Source organism: Podarcis melisellensis (assembly GCF_964234715.1).
Source record: "Podarcis melisellensis genome assembly, chromosome: 17".
In the NCBI taxonomy this organism is placed as follows: Eukaryota; Metazoa; Chordata; class Lepidosauria; order Squamata; family Lacertidae; genus Podarcis; species Podarcis melisellensis.
The window spans coordinates 26,368,949-26,381,972 of record NC_138534.1 but is presented as its reverse complement, the minus strand read 5'-3'; the positions used below and the strand labels follow the sequence as shown (position 1 = coordinate 26,381,972).

General features: G+C 42.8%; 1 protein-coding gene across 10 annotated transcripts in view; it reads left to right on the top strand.

The window, feature by feature from the left end:
• PALM2AKAP2 (PALM2 and AKAP2 fusion) overlaps nucleotides 1–12,604 on the top strand; it is a 206,691-nt gene extending 194,087 nt beyond the window's left edge. For 8 of the 10 annotated variants that reach the window (XM_081893799.1, XM_081893803.1, XM_081893804.1 and 5 more), the window contains 3 exons: nucleotides 3,696–3,874; nucleotides 5,680–5,718; nucleotides 11,888–12,604. In XM_081893799.1, the coding sequence (XP_081749925.1) occupies nucleotides 3,696–3,874; nucleotides 5,680–5,718; nucleotides 11,888–11,980 (311 nt within the window). In that variant the 3' untranslated portion in view covers nucleotides 11,981–12,604. The remainder of the gene's footprint in view (nucleotides 1–3,695; nucleotides 3,875–5,679; nucleotides 5,719–11,887) is intronic. The other 2 variants (XM_081893801.1, XM_081893802.1) reach the window with 2 other exon arrangements.
• Nucleotides 12,605–13,024: the final 420 nt, after the last annotated feature.

Below are 13,024 nucleotides of genomic sequence, written 5' to 3'. Positions count from 1 at the left end.
AACAAACCAGCTCATTCGACCATAGCTCAACATTATTTTTCTGCAGCTGAAATTCCATTCTTGCTAGGTTATTTTGGTATGCAAAGTGATGCGAACGAGTTCACTTCTCCCTTGCGTGCATCTTTCTTTGCCACAGAGGTGATCGCAAGGTGGATTTCAGGGCGTTAGTAAACCATGCACAGCCCTCTGTTTGCTGGGATTCTTGCAGAGAATACTGGTCTAAGCAGACCCTGGTCTGATCCACTGCAGTGTTTCTTAATACCTTCAGCAAGAGTTGCATACTGTGGACCACTTAAATGCAGATTTGTTTCTGCCTAGACAGTCAAGACATTCTAATTACGTATTCTTGCTTTTTAAGGATAATGCCTATCAGTGGATCATGATAGTACTGTGCAAAAGTACAGTACAGATGGGCCCTTCCAGTGGTTGTAGGAGTCTTAGAAATCCTAGACGGTATGGTTGATGGTCAGAGCTTATGGGAGCTGTACCCCAGAAACATCTGGGGGCCACAGGTTTCCCTCACCATGCAACACCAAAGCTAGACTTCTTCTGTTCTCCAAGAATCCCAGCAATTAGCAAGAACTAGGTGTCCTCCAGTGGTTGATCTCTGCATATTTTTGCCAATGTGATATACACCTTTATTGCTATTTTTATCCTAGTCTCAATGGAGACAATCCACTTCAAAATTTGGTTAATTTCAGTTGGAGGGGGAAACAAAGCATGGACTTTGAGTACCATAGTAGAAATGCTTGCTTTGTTTGTTTTGGTGGGGTGGGGGGAGGGAGGAGATGACATTTGCAGTTCTTCTGGTAGCAAAATTTCAAAAATCTGTAGCAGGGGTGGGGAATCTTTGTCCCTCCAGATGTTGCAAAACTACAACTCCCATCATCCCTGGCTGTTGGTCATGCTTGCCAGGGGTGATGGGAGTTCATCAACATCTGTAGGCTCTCTATATCCGATCTACAAACTCAAAAATAAGTACGCTGGGTCTCCTGTGTAATTCAAGGCTGCATTTCGTTAAAACCATGGTGTTTGCTAGTTCCATCCAGATTATCTGAAACCTTATATCAATGTAGCTGAGCTCTTCCCATTGTGGTAAATAAAAGCAATGAACCTCAGCTGTAAGTCATGTTGATGTTCACTTCTTTCTTAAACTGACTGTTCATTCTAAGCAGATATTTCTCTGTTTCTGCTCTGTCCCTGACCTCTAGTGGCCATAGTCATTCTGGCTCATTGGATGAGCTTCTCTTAAGATTTTTGTGTACGTTGGGTGCATAGAGATGAGGAAAATGTAGCCTGGATAATTTGTTAACCTATTCAGGTAGATAGATAGATAGATAGATAGATAGATAGATAGATAGATGATAGATAGATGATAGATAGATTGATTGATAGATAGATGATAGATAGATAGATAGATGATAGATAGATAGATAGATAGATAGATGATAGATAGATGATAGATAGATAGATAGATAGATAGATAGATAGATAGATAGATGATAGATAGATAGATAGATAGATAGATAGATAGATAGATAGATGATAGATAGATAGATAGATAGATAGATAGATAGATGATAGATAGATAGATAGATGATAGATAGATAGATAGATAGATAGATAGATAGATAGATAGATAGATGATAGATAGATAGATAGATAGATGATAGATAGATAGATAGATAGATAGATAGATAGATAGATAGATAGATGATAGATAGATAGATAGATATAGATAGATATAGATAGATGATAGATAGATGATAGATAGATAGATAGATAGATAGATAGATAGATGATAGATAGATAGATAGATAGATAGATAGATAGATAGATAGACAGACAGACAGACAGATGTCTGCTGTTAACTTCAGGGAAATGTAATGGAAGCTTGAGCCAGTGTGGTGTAGTGTAGTGTGGTGTAGTGGTTAAGCGCGGTAGTTCGCGTCTCCGCTCCTCCACATGCAGCTGCTGGGTGACCTTGGGCCAGTCACACTTCTTTGAAGTCTCTCAGCCCCACTCACCTCACAGAGTGTTTGTTGTGCGGGAGGAAGAGAAAGGAGAATGTTTGCCGCTTTGAGACTCCTCAAAGGGAGTGAAAGGCGGGATATCAAATCCAAACTCTTTTATCCCTTTTTGACCATGTGAACTACTAATCATGTTGGACTCTAAACTCGTTTATCAGCTGCAGACCAGTGGTGATAGGAGCTGGAGTACAATAAGATCTAGAAGGTCACAGGTTTCCCACCACTGATGCAAAAGCTGATGACCAAGGCAATAGGGGCACCATATTGGGAAGAGTCGTTCCCTTCCTCTTCTGTTAGAATCCACTCCTCAGATATACCCGCATCTCAAATTACTATTTAAAGAGTAGTAGCATGTTGTTTTAAATACATTGTATTTTTTTGCAATTTAGCCTTGCATATAAACAACATAAGGCAAATAAACCTTGCTAGCAAACTTGGCCTCCCCTACACTGAAGCCAATGAACCTAGCAAGCAGTTATTATACGCTCAAATGCAAAAACAAAAAAAAGCACATTCAGTGTCCTTTCCAGGAAGCATAAATCCACAACAATCCATCATTTTTAGAGCAGTGAAAATACTGTAGTGGCGTATCTCCTGCTGTGATACGATCAGCAAATTTTGTTGTGGCGTTTAAATTTGTTCAACCACGCTGGCGGAACTTCACTTCTATCCATTTGTGGCTGTGTACATTAGACTTTACTGTGACTGGTATTTCCTAGGTTATAGCAGTGGTAGCTGACTTTCCAGGCAGGCATGCCAAATCCATTGATTGAGAGGGCAACATCTAGTGCAGAGTCCAGTGCACTCTGGTATACAGTGGAACCTTGGTTCTCAAACTTAATCCATTCCGGAAGTCTGTTTGTCTCCCAAAACATTCAAAAACGAAGGCGCAGCTTCCGATTGGTGCAGGCATCCCGGAAACAATAGCCAACAGCCACATGGAAGGTTCAGCTTCCGAAAAACGTTCAAAAACCAGAACACTTACTTCTGTGTTTTTGGTGTTCAGGACCCGATTTGTTCATCAACTAAGCCGTTCGAGAACCAAGGTTCCATTGTACAGTCAAACCTCAGTTGTCGAGTTTCTTGGAAGCCGAACAATTCAGAACCCAAACACCTAAAACTCAGAAATAATTGCTTCCGTTTCCAAACGTGCTTCAGAAGTCGAACAGCTTCCAAGGTGCATTTTTCCATTTTCCCCATTGACTTTGCAGCCTGCTCCTTCATCCTCGGTTTTCGGATGTCAAACAGTCTTCCAGAACAGATAAAGTTCAAAAACCGAGGTTCCACTGTATATGAAAGTGCATTGGAACAGTAGCACAGTACTTGAGAGGAAGGCAGGAGTGAAGGCCTATATACCATAACCAACTCCAAAGGCAGCCCTACCTCTGATCTAAACTACCGTAAGCGTCTGTCAAGATTCACAGAAACTTTTCTTAAATAAAAAAAAAAGCTTGAGAATCTGAATGCAAAAATTCTGTCCTGGCCCTTCTTTCTCCATGAGAGCAAACTACCTTGACTCAGTAATTATCTCTTCAGCCCATGCTTAATTTCAGCTCTCTTTCCTTTTGGAAGTATGGTGGTGTTGTTTGGGGGATTTTTTTTTTTCCAGAATCTTGCTTGCGAGTCTGTTACCTAGAGAAGGAAATTCTGATTGGGTCTTTGCAGGTAAAATAGAGAAGATCAAGCCACCTCCATCCCCAACCGCTGAAGGCCCCCCCTCGCATTCCGACTCAGCATCAGACGAATCGGGAGGATCCCAAAGACCCAAGAACCTGATGCAGACTCTTATGGAAGATTATGAAAGTCACAAAACCAAGAGGCGGGAGAGGATGGATGAGAGCAGCGTAAGCATATTCTGTTTCCTCTGCCCCCAATGCCCCCCTTTTTTGCAGCCAGTAGGGTTTTTAAAAAAATAAAAATTAACAAGTTTCTAAAACTTTTCTAGATCACCTTTCCAGAATTCAGCACAAGAAGGCAATGTGCAGGGCCAGATTCAGGCACACTTATTAAGGGTTCCGTTCTGAAAAGGGTCTTTTTAAACGGTGCCCTTTTGTTGGGAGCTTTTATAAAGAAAAAGCAGTGATAACACTGATACCTGAAAAACTTGCCAAGGTTATTGGACGTTGCTCTTAATCAAAGCCATCTCCTACGGCTGTAGGATCAAGTATGAATTTATGTGGTCCTTTAACCATACCTTGCAGCATGTCCGCAAGGAACCCTTTTCCTTTCTCTCCCTCTCAGAGATGAGGAGTGCACATTGAATATGGCTGACCCCCCACCCCCCACGATCGTGTACTTTTGTGCAGGGCAGAAGGGGGTCCTAGCAGTAACACTGTGTTCTCCACTGTCCTCGTGACCCCACTGTGGAGCTAAAATGCCATACTTAGATGCAGACGGATCTTCTCGCTTAGATGTTCCTGTGAAATCAGTGGGGCGCTTGGGGCTGAGGCACAAAGCTACGAGACCCTGCCGTGAGCAACATAACTACAGCACAAATATTGTCTGTTTACCTCCTCCCAAACAACCCTCCTGTTTTATCATCACAGCTTGTGCCACACCCAGTGTTAAGTTCAAGGCAAAATTCCATAGAGATGGCATTTTGCTTGAAAGCTCGAGTCGAAAACTGCAGCAGAGCCATTGTTGACCTTAAAATTTTCCTGCACGCAATCCGTGCTTCTGTTCTTTATACTTGAGCAGCAGTTAAACTCTGTGGAGGGTTTTGCTGCATGTTCCTTGCCTTGTGCAGGCACTGATGATTTGTTACTTGTAGGAAGTTGGCTTTTTATGTTGGCAGAATGACAGTGAATTTCCTGAACAGTGTCAACTGAAGTCTAGTGAGTACAAAATCAATAGCTGCCCTGGCACAGGGAGCTTCACAAATGTGCTCCTCATGGAGGTTAGTGGGACTGGTGAATCTAAATGCTTCATGAGAAGCAGATTTTGAGACGCACCTGAGAGGTGGGAGCTCATGTGCCGATGCATGTGTCTTTCCTGGGCCATGTCCATCCCCCAGACCTCCTGTTTATATGTGCTGTTAAGTTAGAAATAACAGCTGTGGCACAATTAGCAAGACCAAGAATATGTTTAGCACCAACTGGATGCAAAGCACTTACTGGACATTTGAAACACTTCCATAGCTAAAGGGAAGAGAACTCTTCCTTTCTCTGCTTGCCTTTTCTGGAGGAATCAGATAAAATGGTACAAGGCATATTATTATTACTACTACTACTACTACTACTACTGTTATTATTCTTTCAAATAATGAATAGAGTAAAATAATAAATTTAATTGTACCAGAATTCATCATTTAGATTGCCAAAATGGTTAAAGCAGTGGTGACTGACAAACAGCTTCCTTGTTTTGTTTTTATTCTTAAATTGGCTACTATTTTGTTTGTCTAAGCAGGATTATTTTTTAGGTTGGGGTTGGGGGGGGGGTTGGTAACAATCCAGGCTGCAATCCTATCTATACTTACCAGGGTGTAAGCACCACTTAACTCAGTTGGATTTACATCTGAGTAGACATGAATAGGATTGCACTGTAAAGCTAATTTAGCTGAACTGTGAGATAGATGCCATTTCTCAGTTTAATATGAACTCTCTCTGTCTTTTCTTTATGAACTAATGATGGTCTTTTCCTTTTCTGGCAGTACACCTGTAAATTACTGTCTAACAAGGTTACCTCTGAGGTACTTTTCAAGCACTTGCCTTTGCTTAACATCTTTTTTTTATTTTTGCATGAGGATTTCAAATGCATGCTGCTGCAGTTTGCTTTCCATTGCTGTTTGCATAACCACTGAAGTGATGGCTTGAAAGATGAAGGCCTTTGTTTTGTCCAAAATACCGTTCCACCACACCGATAATTTTCACCCAACTAGGCCTTAAATTTATTTTCTTTTTCCCTCCTTTTTTGGGGACTAGGCAATGAATTTGAACAAAATGTGTGATGGGAAGTGCAGCTGGTTCCCAGGTATAACTGCCCCTAAACCAGGCATTAGGGACCTGAGGCGCTCCAGATACTTGGACTCAGACTTCCATCAATCCCAGCCAGCATGGCCAGTGGTCAGGAACGATGGGAGTTTTAGTCTTAACAACCTCTGCAGGGCCACAGGTTTCCCATGTCTGCTGTAAACGATGATGGCAACTAGTACCTAGCCTCAGTTTTGGGATTCTGTTTACAGTGGGGCAAGAAGAACATAGGACCACTTTCAAGATTCAGATCACAATATTTGAATTATGACTATGACTGCAGTCGTGTGGTGTTCATCCTCATGACTTAATGTGGGGAGTGGTCAAGAGTGATGCCCTCCTTATGCTCTGAACTACAATTACTGTCATTCCTGGCTATTTGGTTGTCATATTGGCTGGCGCTGTTGGAAGCTGTAGACCACAACAGCTGGAGGGCACTGCCTTGATTCCCCCAATTTAAAGTGAGGGGGGTGTCTGTAAACTGTGCACTAGATTTACAGCCCCATGTGCACCATCCAGAGAAGTAATTAAAGTGTTTTCAGCTCCAGTGTTGTCATTGCGATAGTGCTTGAACTTAATCGCATTCCTACCACAGTGTCGTAGCAATCACTGATGCTGCCATGCTAATGATAGCCACCCAGAGTGGCTAAGCAGCCTTTCTCAACCTGTGGGTCCCCAGATGTTGTTGAACTACCACTCCCATCACCCCTAGCTAGCAAGGCCAGAGCTTAGGGATGATGGGAGTTGTAGTCCAACAGCATCTGGGGAGCCACAGGTTGAGAACCACTGGGCTAAGGAAACCCAGCCAGATGGGCAGGGTGTAAATTATTATTATTATTATTATTATTATTATTATTAAAATTACTAATGGCTGCCCAGCCCTTATTGCAACGTAGCTGTCCTTAAAGGGCAAGCAGTGTGGCTCAAGCAGAAGATTTTTGCACTTCACTTACATAGCATCCTGGCAACCCATAGAAATGAAGGAGGTAGGGCTGAGCACCACTTTTGGACAAAGCTCAGCATCACCAGGTCTGGTACCTCTCTACTCTCAAAAGTTATCAGCAGGAGTAGCAACTCTTCAGTTCTGAAACTGAAATGTTGCATTGCTAACTCATGAGTTTTTAAGATTGTGTAGGTGCATTTCTTCTCTGTGATTTACTACAAGAACTCTTGTAGACTTCATGTATATGTGGGCAATGGAAGGGCAGAGGTCTGGGGGGGGGGGAGCCTGAACTTTCCAGTGGAGTTTGGTGGAAAAGCCTATAAGCCTCTGCCCCAACCTAAATTAGATGGATTAAGTTTGCAGCATTTCTTCAAATCGGAATCCCCTAAACCTCAGAAAAGGTATAATGACAAACGACTTTTTAATCGGGCCTCAAATGTCAAATTCCATATTTTTATTTTTCATAACCTGTTGGGCTGCTTTGCTTGGGTGGTGGGGGTGTACGTTTTGTTTTTTTCCACCACCAGGGTTCATCTGCATTGTCTCCATACTGCCGCCAGGCAACAGACTTGAAAAAAACAACCTTTTGCAGTTTGTTTGAGCTATATTCTTCTGCTATCTCGTTCTTTCCTTTGCGGAAGCAAACTGCAGGGCACGGCACAAATATGAATTTATGGCCAGTAAAAATGGTAAAGGGTAAAGGGACCCCTGGCCTTTAGGTCCAGTCGCGAACGACTCTGGGGTTGCGGCTTTATTTTGCTTTATTGGCTGAGGGAGCCGGCGTACAGCTTCCAGGTCATGTGGCCAGCATGACTAAGCCACTTCTGGCGAACCAAAGCAGCATACAGAAACACCATTTACCTTCCCACCGGAGCGGTACCTATTTATCTACTTGCACTTTGATGTGCTTTCAAACTGCTAGGTTGGCAGTAGCAGGGACCAAGCAATGGGAGCTCACCCCGTCGTGGGGATTCGAACCGCTGAACCTTCTCATTTGTTCACTGAACAGGTTATGAGCAGCAGGGATCAAGAACAGAGGAAGCTGACTTATATGGAGTCAGACCATCTCACTCAGTATTGTCTAGATGTTTTGGGACAACAACTCCCATCATCCCTAGCTAACAGGACCAGTGGTCAGGGATGATGGGAATTGTAGTCCCAAAACATATGGAGGGCCGAGTTTGGGGATATCAGTGGCTCTTTCAGGGTTTCCAACAGATGTCTCTCACAGCCCTGCCTGGAGATGACAGGGCTTGAACATGTTCTTTCTGCATGCAAAGCAGATAATTATGCAACAGAGTTATGGCCCTCCCTCTCAGAAACATTTCTGCTTGCTGTTGAATTTTTAATTGTACCTTATAGTTATTTGCATTAATTTTAGAGCTTATCACATATAGTAAACAGTAGTATTCTTTTGCTAAATGCAGCATTTTGAAAATGTAAAAACAACAACAACACATAAGCACAATTCAGCCAGATGTAAGCACCATTGATTGTAATGGAAGATATTAAATGCATGCATTTACTTCTGAAATGAATGGGATTTCATTCATTGCTTAACTGTGGCTGGACTGCATTGCAACATATGTAGAAGATAGCTCAGTTGGTAGAGCATGAGACTCTTAATCTCAGGGTTGTGGGTTTGAGCCCCATGTTGAACAAAAGATTTGTGCATTGCTGGGTGAGGGTTGGACTAGGTGACCATTCCATTGCGTCCCGTTACAACGCAACAATTCTATTGAGTCTTCTAGCCACAAGCTATAAATGTTACTAAAAGGATGCATCTGAGTCTTCTTCAAAGGGCAGAACAATCTATTCAACAGGCGATAAAACTTCCATTACTCAAGTGTAATTAGTTAGACCAAATGGTTTTATTTTGACAGCTTCATGTCAAAATAATGTCATTATGCTCAAGGTTCACAACCTAGATGCTTTTAAGCATGCCATGAAATATCTAATGTGTGACAGCAACATGTCTACAAGCACACCTATTATGCAGGTCCCTTTGCCTGGAAGCTGTGTTTGGCCGCAACTTCCTCTACATGACACACTCAATGAGAAACCCAAAGTTCACTTAGGTACAATGAGCCAAAAAAAGTTTGTTTTCCAAATCGTATGATTTCATAGCTTTCCCAGCTTAGCATTGCAAATTGTTTTTAGGGGGGGAAAGGGGGGAAATGCATTCCTCCACTTTAAAAATTTATTCTCCCACACACACACACACTGGGGGCAACACATCCCATTTCGCTGCATGAGGCAAATGGAAATTGGCGTCAGCACCAGCGCCAATTCTGGATGAGGTCACACCAGTTTCTGGCAAGGTCGCACATGCTCGTGCGATTTCAGCGAGATTTTGCCAGGTTTATTGCTTGACCGGAGAGCATCACACCACACGGTCAACCACCTTTTAAGATACTAACAGTGCAATCCTGCAAACGTTCGCCCAGATTAAGTTCCGTTTTTAAGAACTGCAATCTTGAAAAGCATTGTCGGTCTCCTGTTTTTAAAAAGCTGTTCTCAATACAATAAGCAGCCCTAGAGAACTTTCCTCGCAGGAAATTCCCAAGAAAATGCCAGGGTGTTGTGTCTCAGGGGTGTGTAACATTTATAACAAAGCTATTACAGGCAACATCCCTCGTTCTCGTTTTTACCTGTTTTCATATCTTGGGATCCCGTGGGCTCCAGCCAACTCTTTTCTGCTTTGTTGCTGGCTAAAGCGAATGGCCTGATAATAGGAATGAGAGACTACCGGAGTTTAAAATGAAACTTCCAGAGACAAAAAGGCAAGTGCCTGTTTCCATCCAGCCAATGTTTAGACCACGATAGTACTTAACAACTTATATGGCGCTCTGAACTGTTTAAAGGACTTTAGGTACTGACTCAGTAACCTTCACAACTACTCTGTGAAATAGGTCAGTGGGTTCCCCCTGCCCCCGTATTACAAATGGAGCCAGGGCTGAGACTGAAGAAATAGTAGCTTACCTAAGGCCTCCAAGTGATTTTCTGGGTCAAAATAGCTTTTAAGCCAGAACTTTCCAACTTCTTAGCACTCCTCATTGTTGTTGTTGTTTAGTCGTTTAGTCGTGTCCGACTCTTCGTGACCCCGTGGACCAGAGCACGCCAGGCATTCCTGTCTTCCACTGCCTCCCACAGTTTGGTCAGACTCATGTTTGTAGCTTCGAGAACACTGTCCAACCATCTTGTCCTCTGTCGTCCCCTTCTCCTTGTGCTCTCAGGGTCTTTTCCAGGGAGTCTTCTCTTCTCATGAGGTGGCCAAAGTATTGGAGCCTCAGCTTCACGATCTGTCCTTCCAGGGAGCACTCAGGGCTGATTTCCTTAAGAATGGATAGGTTTGATCTTCTTGCAGTCCATGGGACTCTCAAGAGTCTCCTCCAGCACCATAATTCAAAAGCATAAATTCTTCGGCGATCAGCCTTCTTTATGGTCCAGCTCTCACTTCCATACATCACTACTGGCAAATAGCACTCCTCCCACACTAGCATAGCATTGCCATGCCCCTTACCCCCTCACTTCCCATGGGGCATCCCCATGATGCCATCATTCATTCGTACCCACTGGGTGCCAGGAGGCTGTGCCACTGAAAATGGCAAACGGGGTTAAAGACCCACAAACCAGCGAGGACCTTTGGTACAAGCAGTTCCTTGCTGGATGGTGAGTTTTGGTCCCACCAACCATCATTTTTAGAGATACAGCCTTTTCCTTTCCCATATAAACAAATGGAGACGTGTTAAGAACTCCCACACACCCCTGCAATTAAACATTGCCAGTCTCACTTACCATCACGTTTCAGTAAAGTAGTATTTGGGCAGTACAGTAGTTAATTTTTAAAAAAAAATAAAAAAATTAAAGTCTCTTGCAGTATTCTTTTTTAATGGCCACTCAAGTGAATTGGACCTCCCACTTTCCAGCCACAGCCGATATTGCACACCCATTGGCATGGATGGAACATAGTTGTACACAGAGAAAAAGTACAGCATCCCCCAAATAGCATGGAAGGTCAATTGCAAGTCAGCTTTAGCTTGCAGCAGAAGAAGAATAATTAGTTATGCTGGTAGGTGCCCATCTGCAAACAGCTCAGCTCTCCTCTAAAGTGTGTAGACGCAATGCTTGCTTGCTTTTTTGTCCCAGCCTCAGAAGTTCGTTTCATGGTTTAAAAACAAAAGCAACTGTGATCATCAAAAAAAATTGAGCATGATTAAGACCTGATCGAGTATTTCCAAAAGGCTTTGTAAAGTCACAGATGGAACAGGGGAGAGAAAAGCCTTCTGCTGTTCTTAGTCTTGGGCTTTGATCATCTGCGGATGAAGTGCATTCATTGTATATTAAGGCCATGGCAACTCTGGGTTCCTCTTTGAGCCTGACGCTGCCACAGCCCTACCATTAGGCAAAATGAGCTGCAGACCTCAGGCAGCTTTTTTTCGAGTGTCAGGAAAGGGGAGCCAATTTTTAAGTTACTTAAATATATTATTATTGCCTTTTACAGCCGGGGAAGGAGAGAGGCATTTGTTAGCTGTTCTGTCTCAGGTGCCAAAATAACTTGATACGGGATCGGCGGTGGGCGAGGGTGACATTTGCTGTTCCACCTCAGGCAGCAAAATGCCTTGTGCCCGCCACTGCTTGTGTTGTTTCACAATGAAATTGCAGTTCATCCCAATGTTGCTGTGCTCTACCTTGCATGTTGGCTTTTCCATTGACGTGCTTAAATTTAAACGTTTTAGCCTGTAGCTGTGCTGACATGCTTTTTTCATCCCAGGGAGTAAGAAATGCAGAATGCTGCAAGGTGGATATGTCTTTCAAGTTAACCAGGCTCTACTGATGCAAACTTTTTAAGTGCACAGAACTGTTCAGTGGCTGCCCTTTTCAGGAGAATTTGAGATTGGTAACCGAATAAACTATTCTCTCGCTCTCTTCCCCCCCCCCCTCAGGTCCTTGAGGCTACGAGAGTCAACCGCAGGAAGAGTGCCCTGGCTCTGCGGTGGGAAGCAGGCATTTATGCTAACCGAGAAGAAAATGAATAGTTCTCTTGGCAAAATAAGAGAGCAGTTAAAAACAAAACAACAATGCAGAGAAGAAGAAACCAAATAGAAGAACAAAGTTTTAATTTTTTTAAAAGGAAAGCTTCAGCATTTTAATCCGGTATTTATTACAAGTGTATCGATCTCTGCAACCCATGTTTAAACAGAAGCAGTTCATATATGCATAGATATACGCACAAAACACGCAGAAAAGTTATACTAAGGAAAACCATCTGCTACTCCACCCCCCGCCCCCCGCACACACACCAAAAAGAAAAAGCAGCAGCAGCAGCAGCAACAACAACAACCCAAGAGGACACATTTCAGAGCGAGCAGAACGAACACGTGTTCCTTTCTGAATATTGTCTTCTTCCCAGCCTTGTATGTGGAACAGGAAGAGTTTGGCCTAGACAGTATTTCACCACAAGATGGCACCTCACATGGAAACAAACAATTGTTCAAGCTATTTGTTTGAGCTTGATAGCAGCTCTTCATCATCCCACGTGTAGCGCTGAGAAGAGGGCTATTACTCTGATATATCCTAGACAGCCATAATATAGCAAGGTTTATTTTTATTTTTGCTGTTAACAAATGAGGGGGGGGGATTCAGAAGGCTTTCTGTTAATTTAAAAGCAGGGGCTGTTAACTTGCAAATTTGAATGTACAATCCCATACATTTAGCCATAAAATACGATGTTTTTTTGTGGTTTTTTTTTTGCTGTTTATTTTTGAAAGGTTTTTTGGGGGAGATGGCAGATTGTTCGCTTTTCTCTTAACTTATAATGGGGTGGTTTTTGTTGAAGATTTGCCATCCCATTTATTCCTCCTCACATAATCAGTATGCTTAATAATGTTTCCTTTTAACAGTGCTGCACAATCCATAGGTAGCATAGAAGAGAGAAATGCCAAATAAGGTTATCTTAGTTTTAGTGGGTCTATATGCTTGAAGTGAGCAGTTTGGCCTCCTCTTTGTTTCTCAGCGCTTACTGGCATTATCATCTGTGTTTAACATGAAAAGGACCATTGGAAGAAGAGTTGGGCTGAGTT